Source organism: Takifugu flavidus, chromosome 4 (assembly GCF_003711565.1).
Source record: "Takifugu flavidus isolate HTHZ2018 chromosome 4, ASM371156v2, whole genome shotgun sequence".
Lineage (NCBI taxonomy): Eukaryota > Metazoa > Chordata > Actinopteri > Tetraodontiformes > Tetraodontidae > Takifugu > Takifugu flavidus.
In genome coordinates this window covers 18,581,656-18,598,339 of record NC_079523.1, presented here as the reverse complement: position 1 = coordinate 18,598,339, position 16,684 = coordinate 18,581,656, and the positions used below count along the sequence as shown (strand labels likewise).

The window sequence follows — 16,684 nt, the reverse complement described above, 5'->3', positions numbered from 1 at the left end:
AGTTGCAGCTGGTGGTTGTGGCGGAGGAGATCCCAACATATCTAGCAAGCTTGTTTTGGAGCAGAGCTTGTCCACCACCTCTGACCCCACTCATCACAGAAGTCCCACCATATCCATGGCCAGGTGTGTTGGCAGCATTGGAGCCAGCCTCAGGAAAAAGGTGTGTCAATATCTCAGAAGTGATGCATCAAGTTGCAAACCCAACAGAAGTCAAGCAACGCAACATGCTGAATAGAATAGATGACACACAGCAAAGGGCAAAAAAACACCCAATTCTGCTCAGACTGATCTTATCTGACCACATGTACAGGACCAAAAATATGAAAACACCATGGGTTTAGGCTTCCCTTCGTTTTCTTGACTTCTTCATTCAAAACAGAACACATTTCATAAATCCATAATAACAAATTCATATTCCACAAAGACCCAGTTGTTAAAACAATAAAATGGAATGCCTTGATCTCTCCCTCTTTACATACTCTCCTTTTTTAAATAAAGGATTGATTGTCCCCCTGGTGGAGGGACAAAGAGAGGAGGCTAAAACTCGCGTTTGTGTCCCTCTTTCCGTGGATTTTTCCACTAACTGCAAATAATATTGTCGACTTATTGTGAGTATTAAAATGTGCTTCCTCAACCTCTAAAATGTTGGCTCAGGGTTAGCGGAAAACGCAGTTAGAGGAAACACGCTACAAGGTTTGATCATCCGTCACAACATTCCCGTCGACCAGCCGCAATGTGCGTCCGAAACACGCGCACGCTCATTGCGAACACGCAGCTTATTAAGCCGCATCTCGCAGCGGAACATTGATTCGAGACGACAGCAGTGAAAGAACCAAATGCTACCTGAATATTAGAGGTTTTCCATCAGGGCGCGGTCACTCAGGATGGAGCCCGAAGTTGAGAACTTTCACTTTCGCTTCTTCTTCCTCTACACGTCACGTGTTTGTGGTTGGATCGCGTCATATCCAGCACAAGCGCCTCTCTTCAGAACAATTTGGTGATGGGGGGGTGGGTAGGGAGAGAGGAGGAGAAGGGGGAGGACAGGTAGAGGAGAGACAAGGCAGACATCATTCAGTTCACTTTAAAACCCACTACATTATATATTTTGAATAGCTGGTGCTGGTAATCGGAAGGATAAAACTATTCTGTTAAAATGTATGTTTAGCTTTGTGAAATTGTGTCGTATAGGTCAAATAAGAACACAAGATCAACTGCTGAACCAGTGCAATTTATTTTTAACATGTTTATCTCCACAAAGAAAGAAAAACCACAAACAACAAGTTTATAGTGGTCCAGTAATGCGCTCTAGTCATACACCAGTACAGTTAACAATAACTCATGTTTTCCACCTGCTTTTCCATCTTCAGTGGGAATAATCCAGTGCGTTCTGGGCTTGAACAAAGGTATTAAAAGCTGGCTGAATGTCTGAGGTGACTGAAGGACACACTTGGGCTTTTCTCAATAGAGAAGGGGCACGGCACAGTGCAGCAGGTTCTCATCTTTAAATTTACTGTATTCATGGGAGATGGGATTTTTTGGTTATTTGGTCATTTTGCTTCTTTTATTTCCTATTTCCCACATTTATTATAGTTTTTATTAGATTGCAATAAATCCTAACATTGAACAGACTGACTAAAGTCAAATGACCTGCGGTTCCCCCGATAGCCGTCATTCTGATGGGTTTTTGCTGGCTGCAGCTGAAATATTCCAGTGCTCCATGTCACAGAGACAGTAAATACTAAACTCTAAAGATTCTGAAGGCATGATGTAAAATAGTAACGTATAATACAGACATTTGAAGAGACAATTAAGAGAATGTTTCCATGCTTCTAAGAGTGGCCGAGGAGCCATTTAGAACTTTATAAAGAAGCATGTGTGATACCAGGAACTAATTTAACTTCAAGGCGAAGCTGCTTCTGCTTTGTCGACCATCGACTGATCTCCTGAAAGTCCACCAGCGCTTTTTAAAAACTGAATTTTTCATCTATGGAGGGAGTAGACGGCAGATGTTTCCACAGATGCTCTTCACCAGTGGTCAGTGAGTGATGCAGCAGATGAGAGGGGAGTTGACTGGCTTCAACCAGCTACTGTCTCAATGTCTCCAGCCCATAGTGTGGATTCTCTACGAGATCAGACAGCAGCTTCACTCCTGAACCCTTCAGCTGGTTCTTACTCAGGTCCAGATCTCTGAGATGGGAGGGATTGGACCTCAGCGCCGAGGCCAGAGAGTCACAGCTGATCTCTGATACTGCAGCTCCTTAATCTAAATAAAGAAGGGAAACTTTTATAAGGTTATAAGTGAAACCAGTATTAATCTGAAAGGTTAATCAAAGGCATGATCTGTAAATATTTAATTTAGTTACAGGTTAAAAAATGATAGTAATATGTAATTACCACAATTCCAACCTCTCAGGTTTGCACTGTTCCAAAGGAGAATATATATTGTTCTGGCCCTCACTCTTCCCAGGTTCTCCCACCTCTTTCCCTCCCATCTCATCATGGAGATCCATCTCACCTGTGGCTCATCTTTAAAGGCACAACCTGTCTTAGATGACTTCCTGTCTCCCTCACCATCTCCCTCCTCGTTGGCTGGTGTCTACCAGGCACCCTCACCTAGTTTTGTCTAATTTTGGTTACCATCTGTCGGCTTTTTCATTGTCCTTAAATCAATTTATCATGAATAAGTGGTCCCCGTGTGCCCTCTCTCCTGAAGGAACTGGGCACAACACACACACTCAGAAAGTGTGAGGACCCTCGGATGGAATAATGGACATTTTTGAGAATGGTGTTTACCTCAGAGTTTCCAGTCGGCAGTTTGGAAAGTGGAGAAAACCACAGAGCAGCTTCACTCCTGGATCCTGCAGCTGGTTCCAACTCAGGTCCAGTTCTCTGAGATGGGAGGGATTGGACCTCAGCGCCGAGGCCAGAGAGCCACAGCTGATCTCTGATAACCTGCAGTATTCTAATCTGAAAAATGCAGGATGAGGTTATACGGTGCAGGTCTGCATGTTATCTGCGTCAGTACTAAACCTACGTTAGTTCTTAGTTGGGTCAGACCTGAATTCACGATATTCCAAGGAATTTTTTTAATGTGGTGCATCACAGCAGTGTTGAGAACAGCCTCACTTCACCATCTTAGCAGCTGGTATATAGGTAGAAAAATGAAGACTGACCTGAGCCTCTCCAGTTTACAGTTTGGACTCTCCAGTCCAGAACAGAGCCGCTTCACTCCTGAATCCTGCAACGTGTTGTAGCTCAGGTCCAGAACCCTCAGATGGGAGAGGTTGGACTTCAGAGCTGAGGCCACAGAATCACAGCTGGTCTCTGATAAACTGCAGCCACTTAGGCTAAAATAACAATTATTTTGAGAGAAGACAAATAAAAATCAACATGTACCAGAGCAAAACACAGCTTACAAGCAACAAACCTCTGGTCCTGCACCGGCTTATCTGCCGTATGTTCCTATTTTGGGTTCTTTCAGGGCAGTTGGACAAGATCTACAGCGTATGTAAAGTGTGTGTGGGTCAAAATACCTTCCAAGTTTGTGAGACCACATTTCTCAATAGCACTCAACTCTTGTCAGGAGTTGGGACAAAGCGACCCACTCCTGATAGCTTGTGGGCGATGCTGCAGCGACCCTGCAATCCCTACACTCTCTGGTGAAACCAAATCAAAGGTTTTAGACACTGCTGGATGCTGGAAGGGTGGCTATAGTCTGGACGCATCGTTCCCCTGACTGCACATTTCTCCAACAATGATTGGCAGCTGGTGTCACTTGTTCTCCAGATGAGAGAAGGAAAGAGAGCCCCCCCACAGTGTGTTTGATTGCCCCACTGCAAGCTCAATGCTGCCAGAAAACATTGCAGGAGCATCAATTCCCCTCAGGGCATCAACAAGGACCTCAGGAAAAGGTGCAGCTGCCACCTACTAGAGACAAGCACACTGAGCTGAGATTCAAAGCCCTCTCCTCCCAAGAGAAGAGCTTGTTTGTTGGAGGCTCTTCTGGGCGATACCTGGTGCCACAGCTCCAGCTCAGCCCGTCTCTGGAGCTGAGGTGGAGCTTAGCAAGTTTCATGGTTCTCCACCACTTCCTCTCGCTGAGGACCTTCTCAGCTGGTGGTTTCTGCTCCACCTTCCAAGTTGAGCAGGTGATACTTCTGCATTCCTGCCACCAGTGTCTCTGCAGAAAGAGTCTTCTCTACTGTTTTATATTAGATTGTATGAAATTAGGATTTTTGGTTGATGTCTTAGATGTTGTTGACTAAGAGCAGGTTTTTCTTTAATAACAGAAAGATTCGATGAGAAGAGCAAATTTATTATTTTATGAGCTACTTCCACTACTATTATATACACATACTTCCATATTGTCTTAGATTGCAAGCTGCATTTATTGCATCGTTCATAGAAAGTCATATTTGTGAGGAGAAAAACTCAAATAAGGTCATTTTCTTTTTAATGATCATTACAAAAGAAGGAGGCGATGAACAAAACATTTATCTAAAAATGTGTGAAAACTTATGGATGGAAACCTTTTTAAAATGGTTGCATTGTGTAGAATCGGTGTAGAATCAACTTGTTGACTTCTGATTTGGACTCCAATGGAAGTGAGGTGCAACAATTGTGGATGCTGAAAGCTTCAGATCTTCATGAAGGTTTCTGTGGTTGGACTGACCTGCTGCCCCTTTAAGAGGGAGGCAGGTTTGGGCTTCTGGCTGGAATGAAGCCACCTCAGATGAGAATGACTGCAGGCTTTCGGTACCAAGGTTTAACAGGGGGCTCACTTCACACTTGGGCTTTTCTCTTTTTTGGGATGGCTTTTCTCAGGAGAGAAGGGGCATGGCACACTGCAGCAGCTTTCTTTTGGGGTTTCTAGTTTTCCTTCTGATCTTTAAAAGACAGGAAGAACCATTTTTGATTGGTCTGAATGTTTGGGCGGTTTTGTGGCCAGCCTAAAATAAAACAAGACAAATCTACAACTGATACTTCCTTTCTAGTCATTGATGACCATCCTCACATGGGACAGATTTCCACAACCAATTTAATACTGCAAATCTGTCCTGTGTGTCTTTTTTCTGAGAACTGTAACACGACGTTTATAACAAAGATCAAACATTAAACAGTTATTGTCTAACTAGTTACACCTGGGAAAGTACTGGATCATCTCTGACTGACCTGAGAGTCTCCAGCTCACAGAGAGGATCCTGGAGAAAACCACAGAGCAGCTTCACTGCTGGATCCTTCAGCTGGTTCCCACTCAGCTCCAGAACCCTCAGATGGGAGGGATTGGACCTCAGCGCCGAGGCCAGAGAGCCACAGCTGATCTCTGATAAACTGCAGCACTCAGTCTGGATAAGGAATCATGGCAAGAAATGATCTCTTATTGGAGGAAAAGTCATATTACACTTGCTCAAAATCATTATTTCATTTTATTTCATTATTTAATCAGGACCCTTGGAGTCAGGAGAGCTCTGGCCCCCCACTGAAAAACTGGGATATTACAGCAAAACACATAGTTAAAAAGTATCTATAAAATTGACTTTCAATGGCTCATTTATTTTATACTACACTTCTCTCTCCAAAAGTCAATGGAGTTTATCTTGAAGCCTTTCATTGTTTAGTTGTTATGTCGAAGATAAAAGGAAGCTGACCTGAGAGTCTCCAGCTGACAGAGAGGATCCTGGAGAGCACCACAGAGCTGCTGCACTCCTGGATCCTTCAGCTGGTTCCAACTCAGCTCCAGAACCCTCAGATGGGAGGGATTGGACCTCAGCGCCGAGGCCAGAGAGTCACAGCTGATCTCTGATAAACTGCAGTCACTCAGCCTGGAAAAGGAATAAATGGGGCAAATAAAAACACATTTCTAAATCTGAAAATGAAGAGAAAAGCAGAAAATGTAAAGAAATTTAGAAAAGACCAACAGAGGCCTCCTGACCTGAGCGTCTCCAGTCTGCAGTTTGGATGCATCATTGCAGAAGACAGTAACTTTACTCGGCATCTGTCAGGCTTTGGTTCTTGCTTAAGCTCAGCTCCCGTAGATGAGAAGGGTTTGACGTCATTGCTGAGGCCACAACTTCCCAATGACTTGTTGAAAGAAAACTACCAGACAGTCTGTTGTGTATGAAACAAAAATAGTGAGTCAAACTTTGGGATTTCTCATCAACTTATCTGAGAATCTACCTCAACACAAATGTAGCTCATTTCCTGGAAAAGCTAAATTCAACACCGTAGAGCAACAGTTTGAACGACCATCAGATCTGAAATGCAACTGAATTATTCTCAACATTTGTCTTATTTTAGAACAGCTCATAATTACTCAATATTTAAAATGATTATAGCAAATGGTTTAAAGAAACGTGCATCTTTTTATCTGTCTATCGGCTCTTTGGATATTTTGCATTTCATCCAATTTGTACGATGGTGCGTCAAGTCTTAATTCAGCGATCCGATCGATGACATCAGAGTCTCTGGTTGCATCGATTGCCCTCAGCTTCTGTTCTATCTGCCTGTTTCCCTTCAAATCATTTTCACTGCACCTTTTGTTGCTAGTGATGAAGTTGCCACCTAACGGGTGTGGAAAGGCTCAAACAACTTTGTGGGTCACATAAAGGCTCCAAACGGAACCGCCACAAAGACCTAAAACACCCATTTAAACCAACGAGGCCGGCTGTTTTTACGTTGAACAAATGAAGCAAAATAGTCACGTGTCATTAGTTAAAATGTGTTTTTCTGTCGTTTGAATACGATGTATACAAACAAACAAAAGTTCTTAATGACATGACAGTAATTTCATGATAGTCAGTTAACTTGTGGCTCCTATTATTCCTGCCTTATGTTGGTTTGTCTGGATTGACCTTTGAACTTATATCCAGCCAGTGTTGAACATTTCTGGATGAATTGTTGTTGTTTTAATTTATGGACGCTGCAATGGAGATAAAGAATTGAAGGAATGACCACTGGAGGGGGTATTGCTACCTGACATGATCCACTCGCTTGATTTAAACGCCGATGTCCGGCCCCAGAAATCTTTACTTACTCGGACCTTCCTGCAGTTCCTCACAGCTGGAATCAGGCGACGTCGTCCCTCCTCTGAGGTGTTGTACTGCTGCAGGTCCAGCTCATCCAGAACCTCCTCTGACATCTGCAGCAGGTAGGCCAGAGCTGAACAGTGGATCTCTGACAGTCCCTCTGATTTCTCCCCTGACTTCAGGAACTCTTGGATCTCCTGATGGACTGACTGATCCTTCATCTCCATCAGACAGTGGAAGATGTTGATGCTTCTGTCTGGGGAGATTCCATCACTGTTCAGCTCCTTCAGGTTGTTGAGGACCTTCTGGATGGTTTTTGGGTGGCTGTTCCTCTGATCCAACAGTCCACCCAAGATCCTCTGATTGGACTCCAGAGAGAGACCATGAAGGAAGCGAACAAACAAGTCCAGGTGGCCATTTTCACTTTTGAGAGATTTCATTAGTTCTCTCCTGAGGAAGTCATCAAGAGATGTGACTGGATCGTTATTTGTAAACAACCAGCAAACCTGGAAAAGCGGTTTGGTTTCGAATATTTTAGGAACTGATTTATAACCGCTGTGTCTTTCCTGGTGTAACGGTGGAACATGTAGACGGCAGCCAGAAACTCCTGAACGCTCAGATGAACAAAGCAGTAGACTGATTTCTGGAAGATCACACTCTCTCTTTGAAGATCTCTGTACAAACTCCTGAGTACACCGACACCTCGGAGACGTCCAGTCCACATCGCTCCAGGTCTTCTGAGTAGAACATGATGTTTCCTTTCTCCAGATGTTCAAACGCCAGCCACCCCAACTTCAGAAGGAGTTCTTTATCAGCCTCAGTCAGTTCCCTGGTCTCTGCTTTCCTCCATACTTCTGCTTCTTCCTCTTTATCTGAACCATCAGGAAGTGTGAGTAGAGGTCAGTCAGGGTTTGGGCAGCTCTCCTCTCTGGTCTCTGGTCATCATGTCCTCCAGAACTATAGCAGTGATCCAGCAGAAAACTGGGATCAGACACATGATGTGGAGGCTCCTGGAGGCCTTGATGTGTGAGATGATTCTCTTGGACAGATCTTCATCACTGAACCTCCTCCTGAAGTACTCCTCCTTGGGAGTCAGTGAAGCCTCGTACTTCTGTGATCCTGTCAACACACGAGGGAGGAATCTGATGGGCTGCTGCAGGTCTGGAGGTGATCCAGATGAGAGCTGAGGGAAGCAGGTTCCCCTGGATGAGGTTCACCAGGAGCACGCCAACGGACGATACTTGTGTGACATCAGAGATGAGCTGATGCTTGTTGAAACCCAGTGAAAATCTGCTTTCATCCAGGCCATCAAAGATGAACAGAAGTTTCCAGACAGTCAGATCTTCTGCTCTGATCTTCTGTAATGTTGGATGGAAAACATGAAGCAGTGAGAGAAGACTGTGCTGCTCATCTCTGATCAAGTTCAGCTCCCTGCATGAGAGCGGAAGCACCAGACTGATGTCTTGGTTCTCCAAACCTTCTGCCCAGTCCAGACTGAACTTCTGCACTGAGAAGGTTTTTCCAACGCCGGCGACACCGTTGGTCAGAACCACTCTGATGTGTCTCTGTTGCTCAGATAAGACTTTGAAGATGTCCTGGCACTTGATTGGAGTGTCCTGGATGTTCTTCTTGGAGGTTCTCTCAAGCTGTCTCACCTCATGTTGTGTGTCCACCTCCTCACTTTGTCCCTCAGTGATGTAGAGCTCAGTGTAGATCTCGTTCAGCAGGGTTCCACTTCCTGCTTCATGAGTTCCTTCAGTCACATGTTCACATCTTCTCTTCAGACTCATCTTATGACCTTCTATCACCTCCTGCAGATCACTTCCTGAACATAAGTAAACCAATGATTTCCATCTATAATAAATCATCAACACAACTACAAATTCATGACATCACAAATTAAATCTCATATTGAACAGTTTTACTTTGTTTGGGCTTCATTTCAGCATCTCCAGATCTGCTTCCAGATTGTGAACAAGAGGACTCTCCTGGTGGAGCTGACTGGTCCCAGTTTGATAGGATGTGCTCCCCCCTCTCACTATGAAACACATCTCTATTAGTCCTTTGATTTATAGGATGAAAGAACCTGATCAAGACTCAATATTGTTCCAGCATTTATGTCTGAATTCATCTTTCAGTTTAAACCTGATTCTTGTTTCTAATCAACAATATTTACATTAAGTCTGTAACTATATGACTGTCTGAGGTTTAAGTGTTAAACATCTCCAATAATAAACTCACAACCTGCTGCTGTTAATGTGACTAACAGCTGCCACACAAACACATCATCACGCTTTAGTTTTCTTACATTTCCTCTGAACTTCTGAAGTTTATTGGTCTATCTTTGGACCGGTCACTCTTCAGGGACACACAGCTGGGCACTGTGGACTCTGCTCTGTCCTCGTCCATCCTGAGGAAACATCAGAAATAGTGATGAGACTGTGATGAAGGTAAATAATCTGTAGAGGTTGTAGTTAAATAATCCCAATTCACTGCATTTTTATCAAACAGGAACATTTCTAATCCATTCTGGATAACAACTGAATCAATAAATCAATGATGTATCTGTATCATTTTCATGTTTTCAGAGTTTAAGCTGCTTTTTTTAACTGTTCCCTGCAGTGAGAAAAGAACTGGCACCTTTTCCAGCCCCTCATCCTGCAGCACTGAATGTGCTCTAAAGTTCTTTCCAGAGCAAACGTCTCTGCACTTGCAGCAACATGTTGTAGTCATGGATCCGTGAGGAGAACCGGATACAGGAAACGCCCCCACTTTGATCCCAAAACCCAACTGGTGGCCAACGGTGGTCCGGCAACGACGGGGACGCTGGTCCATCGGGCCGACAACACTGGTTTTCCACAGGCCAACATGGTGAAAGGACTGTCTTCAGCTCAGCCACTAAATTATCTGGTGCTACATAAACATACTAGTCAGGACTTTTTAACTTCCCTCATTTGTTCCCCTCTTCAATTATTTCTATGATCCAAGTCCTCAAAGATCACTGCTCTATTTAAAATAGATGAAAGAAATGACACCCACTCCTGCATTTCTTTCACAGTGGTTCCACAACATAGAACAATAAACCACTGTGAGAAAACGTGCAACATGAACCCAAAATCCTGTTGGTGTCCTGTGATCCTGTGTGGATTTATTTAATTATTTTTAAAGTTTATTGTCTTAAATAATACCAAAATATCCAGCTGTTGGACTGTTGAACAACTCTAATAACTCTAAGAGCTTTTCACCTGTCACAAAATGTCGCTCTTCCTGCTTCGTCTGAACAGAATAGTTTCACTTTTAAAACCTAATCAACAGCTTTATGGCGTATATATTACTACCATTAAAGCATTCTGGGAGGGTTTAAAGTTCTTTAGAATCAGTAGCAAAGAGCAGAAAAATAAACTAAACTTCACTTAGAAAGACTATTCAACTATAACTAAAGCCAGACTATAAGAATGTTAAATAAGACCTATTCATTTATAATGTATAATGATATTTTGTGATAAAACTAAATATAACGTTTAGTTGAATCAAATCTTGATTTTATCTCCAAACACAACTGTCAATTCTTTTCAATAATGCTCTTCGTTTCCACTCACCTTGTCGGTCTTCAGTCTTCCTGCTTAGTCTGAAAGGAATACTTTGAAAAACTGGTTTGTTGGGTTCCCAGTTTCTGGGACCGTTGTTGCTGGTGTCTACCTGCAGGGGGCGTGGAGGAGCCGCTCATCAGCCACAGCTGGCCCCGCAGACACACGCACCTGCGGTCTCTCTTCAATCTCCCGTTAGATTTAAGGACAGAACTCCCGTCTGCCAGCGGCGGAGGGTTTTCGTCCTCATCGCCAAACCCTGACTTCTGTGGCTTGACTATTTTTGAGAGTTTTCCTAGCGGACTTGTTTTGGACTCTCTCGAGGTCTCTCCGCCTCTCTGTGAACGCGGACCGAACTGTTCTTGTTCACTTTAAAATAAAGACGCTTTTCGGACACCATTCTCCACCATTATTCAACCTGGTTAAATAAATAAGATTTATGATGCTTGACAGATTTGAAAGACTTGTAAAAGCAGCATATTTCTGCAGCCCTGGAGTCCAGGAGGAGCAGCAGAGGTCAGAATGTGTCGGAGCGCGTTTAACTATTGTCTGCAGTTCCACGCGTGTCCACCGGGTGGCGGTAAAGCACCACATGATATTTCTCCTTTTTGGAACTTCTTCAGCTGCGTTGAGCTTTAAATCTTCACCTGTCGCTCCCTTTAAGCTCTAAACTTTGCGGTTCGATGTGTAGTTTGTTGGTTTGAATATTTTTGATGAATTCTGATGACGACTGAAACTGTCAATGACCAATAGAAAGTTCGTCCATTGTTCTACTGTGTCACATTTTCATTATTTATTGTCATTTTTGGGTCTAAACTGGACCAGTTCTGTGAGCTGTTTTGCTTTTTCTGTGGACCAGATGTTCCAGGCAGGTTCCATCATCGGACACAGACGGAGACAGGTCACGTGACAACAGTCAGCCTTTAGTTCTTTATTACAGGAGGATCTGGTTTATATACAGACACGTATCTGCAAAATACTAAAAAGTCTATGAACCCAAAGTACTAAAAAGTCTACATCCACGCACACGCGTGTATTAAGTGTTTATACACACGTGTGCGCGTACGTGCACACTGTATATTCATCTAATAACTGTTAGTTTCTAAAACACCAAAGTAGAGTCACTGAGGCACGGCTTCACCTCCTTTACACCGAGGTTTCCCTGAGCAGGTGTGATGAACTGTTGCAGAAGGAAAAGCATGGAACATGTTAATAACCGGACACAACAACACTCAGGTTTATTGTCTGACGGCATCAGTGTCTCTGGTTGCATCTGTCTGAGGAGCATTGTGAAACCAGGAGCAGTGTAAATGAGGGGGGGGGGCAGTGAGTGGATGCTGCATTCATCAAACACACAATAGTCAGAAGAGAAGAAGGAAGAACAGAAGCCCGTGTTCCTCAGTGTTGGTGTGGAGACGCCTGTTTGGAGGAGCAGGAAGCAGGCTGGACTCTTCCAGCTGGCTTTAATGCCACTTCTCTTCTGAGAACCTCCCAGCAGCTTTCTCTCCACCATCTTTTTACGCTGAAGGTTTTTGATCATTTCAGGTCAGATGTTCTTGGACTGAGGTTAAACATGTTTGTTCTTGTGCTCGGAGCGAACCGACGATCCTCTAAAGTCAGGCATCCTAAAGGTGGATGTTTTCTGAGGCCTGGAGGCTTTAAAGTGGCGCTTTTACCCACTTGTCCTCGTTCTGTTGGAAACTTGATCCAAAAACCTTTTCTGGAGCTTCATGTTCTGCTTTTTTGAAGGAATGAAATGGTTTCATCAGCGCTGCCGGGGGCTGAGCAGGCTTCATAAATCTGAAGCTCTGAGATCCTTTAAAGATCTCCTGGAATCAGCAGATGGGGGTTTGATCCAAAACTGTAAGAATCAGTCAAGCTATCAAATCTTGACTCAGTCCAAGCGTGAACCAGTCCATCCAGAGCTGATTATGGCTCAGCCAGGAGGAAAGCACGGCCTGGGGGGGTTCATATGGAGCAGGCACACTCTGGCTCTATTGCTACTGAAAACAGCCCTTCAGCACAGCAGCCTGGAATACAGTTCTGGAGAACACCTGTTCCCAACAGAACCTGTTTAAAACGGGACCAGTAAAGATGCCCGGCGTGACCACGACCACGGGGAGAGGGGGGGGGCAGAGACAGGCGGTAACGCCGCTGCCCACCGATTCACCTGGAAACAACAAAAACCCCAGCAGCTTGGACCCAATATGGCAGCGTGTTCCTCACAAACGCTCCTCAAACTCTCCCCACAGCTTCATTGCTAAACAGGATTTGGGTTTTTTGTCCGTGCTAAATGGAAAGTGTTTGTCCTTTGGTGGTCCAACAGGACCACGATTTGGATGGATGGATGATTTGATGTTATTGAGAATAAAAACAGCTGAAAATGGAAGCGGAGATGTTTCAGAGCACCAGAGTTCAGAAAGAGTTTCTAATCAAACACCGCCTGTTGGGAATGATGAATGGATGCATTTTTATTTAATTTAGACTAATTTTAACATCCTTTATGCCAGTTCCATAGAGAGTGCGCGCACACACACACTAGCAAAGATGATATCCAAACAGCCAAATAAATGGGAGTCAAAAGAAATCATTTAAAGCTCATATGTCAGAGTCAAGGTCGAGGGTTTTCTATGGCCCCCGGGATGATATTGATTTATTATTAGAACCGGCCCGCAGGCCGCAGATGTTTTACACAGGCCAATACTACATTTCCCACAATGCAACGGTGACAGTCTGAGCGGGAGGCGGCTTCATTTCATTATTTATCAGTAGTCATTAGCATAACAGCAAAAGTTAACGTTCAGATCCCCATAAAATGGCAAAAGGGAAGGTGGACACTGAGAACCGGGGGTTCAAACAAGGTGGGAGTGGGAGCACATGTTCACGGAGGCAGCTGGGAAACCTGGGTGTCTTCTGAGTGGAGAAAGGGTGGCGGTAATGAAAGAATATCATCTGAGACGCCATCATGAAGCAAACACAGCCGATCTGTCTCTGAGCTTTGTCCTCCACACGCTTTTTGGTGGCCTCCAGCTCCCTCTGGAAAAACTCTGACGCGGCAAATTGTTCAAAGGGCATTCTGGGGTCAGAGAGTCCCTCAGCAGCATAAGTCTGATGCACCTTCCTTGAGCAGTAGAAGTAGCGAACAGGACCCTGCTGATAGAAAAAGTGGATGGAAGATCCACCCGTCCCATACGGAGACTTGGGCTGTCCACAGGCCAGACAGGGTTTCCTCTGTCTCATCTTCTGCTCTGGTCGCTGCTGCTGCTGCTCCATCTCTAGAATTCTCTGCACAATTTTTTCAATGGAATCCTGCGTCAGAGGCGTGGGCAGGGCGGCTGTGGGAGGAGTGACAACAGCCGTCTCCATGGTGACTACAGGAACGCTGGTTGTTTTGCTCCCCTCTGTCAAGGAGTACCACAGCTGTTGAGTCTCCAGGAGCTTCTCTGGGCTGGTGTTCAGAGAAGAACTGGTGTTCAACAGCTTTGCCAGATGCTTCACATAGCGGGATATGTGAAACCTGGTTGTGGGGCGGAGCAAGCTGTTCGGATCGGCCGCAGACCGATGGACCATGTCTGCGTAGTCTCGATCCACAAGCCTCAGGATGTCCTTGTCCCCATGATGATACTGCAGCAAACTATCAATAGCGTCTTTCATGGGAAGAGTCCAGCGTGTGTGGTCCAAGACAAACACTCCACCACCAGTCTTCATGGGTCCAGTGCGGGCGCTCCTCGGCGAGGACTTCAGCGGCAGGGGCAAAGCTCCAGAGACGTCTGGAACACAAACAAAGCAATAATGCATCCTTAGTAACTCATATTATCACGATATGGGCTATTGAGAAAACACATTAATATCCATCCCTTAATAACAGAAAGTGTAATATTTAACACATCAAAAGATTGAGATACACTGACCACAACCTAACTAAATCTATTTATTTTCAATCATTCGAAGGCCTTAATTCCAACATGCCGCTCTGAAAAACCCGATTATCGTTGACCCGCCCACTGATCCTTCAGGATCCTGGTCATCCTCTGCTGGAATCTCCTTTACACGTCCAGCAGCAGAGAGATGGAAGCTGACAGGTGGCGCAGGGGGAAGCGACGGCACAGCAGTCGCTGTTGCCCAGCTGGATGAAGGTGTTGCCCCAGGAGCATCGTCTGGAGCGGGAGGGGGCACGAGAGCCGAAGGCCGATCCCTCTTCTGCATTTTGTGTTTGTCCCAGTCCAGAGGGAGCGGACGGCAGCCCGGTTCTCTGGACTCCAGCCCAAACCTTTCTCCAGTGTCTCTGTCAGAGAGGTGAACGCAGGGCACTTGTCTTGTCCCGTCACTGCCATGGAAGCAGAGTTCAACTCCCACATTGAGGCAGGGTCAAAGACAGCAGGGAGGACGGCGCCGGGCTTCTTCATGTCTACCGGTCGCTGAAAGTTCCACCGCACAACGCCGGTCATGGCCTGGGCCTGGAACAGTTCAGGTGAGACCTGCGTACCCGTGACCCACTGGGCCTGCTGGAAATGGTAGCCCTCCTGCTGAGATGTACCACGGACAGGGATCCAGACGGGGACTTTGGCACCTTCGCCCGCTACGTGGTTTAGCTGAAGGGTCCCTCCGTCCCTGTCCATTATCCCCTCAGACAGTTCTGGGTCACTGAGGCAACCACGGAGGATGTGAACCCTCTGAACGCGCCACGTCTTCAGCATGGATAGGGTTAGGGTTAGCATGGAGCATTTTTCAGTTTGAATGACGGCAAACAAAGAAGATGGCTGATCTCACCTGTCCATCCAGTGGTAGCCGGCCTTTTCCACCCCAGCGTCTGGGCCATTCCTTGCTACATCGGATGCAGGGACCTTTCTGTCTCAGCCTGAACCATCACCCAGGACACAATGAGCCAGTTCTCATTCATCACTGCGAAACTGGACATGGCTCCAGATGCCAGTGTCACCTTCCTCGCCATCTTCCTCGTGTGGTCCCACCTGAAAACCTGCCCCAACGTGCCCTGGAGGAGCTTGGTCAGAGACGGCTGTTGACGCTTGAACTCATCCAGCAGGCAGTCAGTCAGGTAGAATCCGGACACAGACACCCCACCCCGACCTTCTTGTCCTGGTATGACCCGAAAGCACGTGGCCGATCTTCCATCCTCACGTACTGGCCCATGGTTCTCTGTCCGTACGCCCCAGCCTCGGCCTCCCTGACGTTCTGTACAGCGTGCAGATATGCCAGGTGAGCTCGTTCATACTTGAGGTGCATGAGCTCATTCACCTGGTTCGCCATATCGGTCGGTGACTTGCCAGAACGCCGCAGTTCCTGATAATTATCCAGCAGGATGTAATTCACTTCTTAAGTACTTCTAACATTGAGATTTAATGTTGCACTATTGTACATCGTTTGAGATTTAATATTTTATGAGTGTGTGTGTGTGTGTGTGCGTGTGTGCGTGCGTGTGTGTGTGTGTGTTTGTGTTTAAATAAAATTGAATTTCCCACTTTGGTCCACACTATTGTCAACATTTCTGTCTTCAACAAAAGCCAACTCAAGGCGGCAGATTCCTGAATTGAAAACAATATCTAAAGAACTCAAGTATCATACTAACAACACTAATATTCCATCTGTCTATCCCCAACTGAATTAACTCCACACCTATCTCATCAGATTATTTGTAACAGAATAAGCAGATAACGTAGCATTTCCCTGTTCATATCTGATACTTGCAATTTAGAATTTGTCAATAAAACTATGCTATGACACAAACTACAGTTTAATAGATGGCTGTGCTCCTAAAAAGAGCAGCATTTGTGGCTCATAAACCTCACAGACACTGCTATGCTCTTTAAACATTTTTATGATCGTGAATTTTTCAATCAAATATCTTCTCTTTGATAATGCCCAAAGCTGGATTCGAACTCTGCCTCTGGGGTCTTCAGGAGGTTTCAATCAGGTTGTCTGTTACAGCAATTGTCAACTGGCCCGCACCGGCCCGGGATCGATTCCCGGCCATGGCACCGATTCCCGGCCATGGCACATTGCTTTTAAGTTGATTTCATTTATCGGAGTTGAATCTTGTTTGATTTTTTTGAA

The 16,684-nt window shown here is 45.2% G+C and overlaps 2 protein-coding genes and 1 pseudogene across 27 annotated transcripts in view; 1 reads left to right on the top strand and 2 right to left on the bottom strand.

Moving 5' to 3' along the window:
• The window catches only part of LOC130523562 (NACHT, LRR and PYD domains-containing protein 12-like), a 669,815-nt gene that overhangs the window by 65,404 nt on the left and 587,727 nt on the right, over positions 1–16,684 (bottom strand). For all 25 annotated transcript variants that reach the window (XM_057028881.1, XM_057028880.1, XM_057028882.1 and 22 more), the window contains 3 exons: positions 5,649–5,822; positions 3,174–3,347; positions 2,794–2,967 (listed from right to left, as the gene is read on the bottom strand). In XM_057028881.1, coding sequence (XP_056884861.1) covers positions 2,794–2,967; positions 3,174–3,347; positions 5,649–5,822 — 522 coding nt within the window. The remainder of the gene's footprint in view (positions 1–2,793; positions 2,968–3,173; positions 3,348–5,648; positions 5,823–16,684) is intronic.
• Positions 1–16,684, top strand: part of LOC130523563 (NACHT, LRR and PYD domains-containing protein 12-like) — a 401,914-nt pseudogene that overhangs the window by 128,641 nt on the left and 256,589 nt on the right.
• Positions 7,914–9,437, bottom strand: LOC130523590 (NLR family CARD domain-containing protein 3-like). 2 transcript variants are annotated; one of them, XM_057028954.1, is made up of 3 exons: positions 9,334–9,431; positions 8,951–9,063; positions 7,915–8,850 (listed from the first exon to the last, which is right to left on the bottom strand). In XM_057028954.1, exons 2-3 carry the CDS (start codon positions 8,964–8,966, stop codon positions 8,081–8,083), a joined length of 786 nt encoding a protein of 261 aa, XP_056884934.1. In that variant the 5' UTR covers positions 8,967–9,063; positions 9,334–9,431; the 3' UTR covers positions 7,915–8,080. The 2 variants fall into 2 exon arrangements, with proteins under 2 accessions (XP_056884933.1, XP_056884934.1); XM_057028953.1 differs by having other exon boundaries at positions 7,914–9,063; positions 9,334–9,437.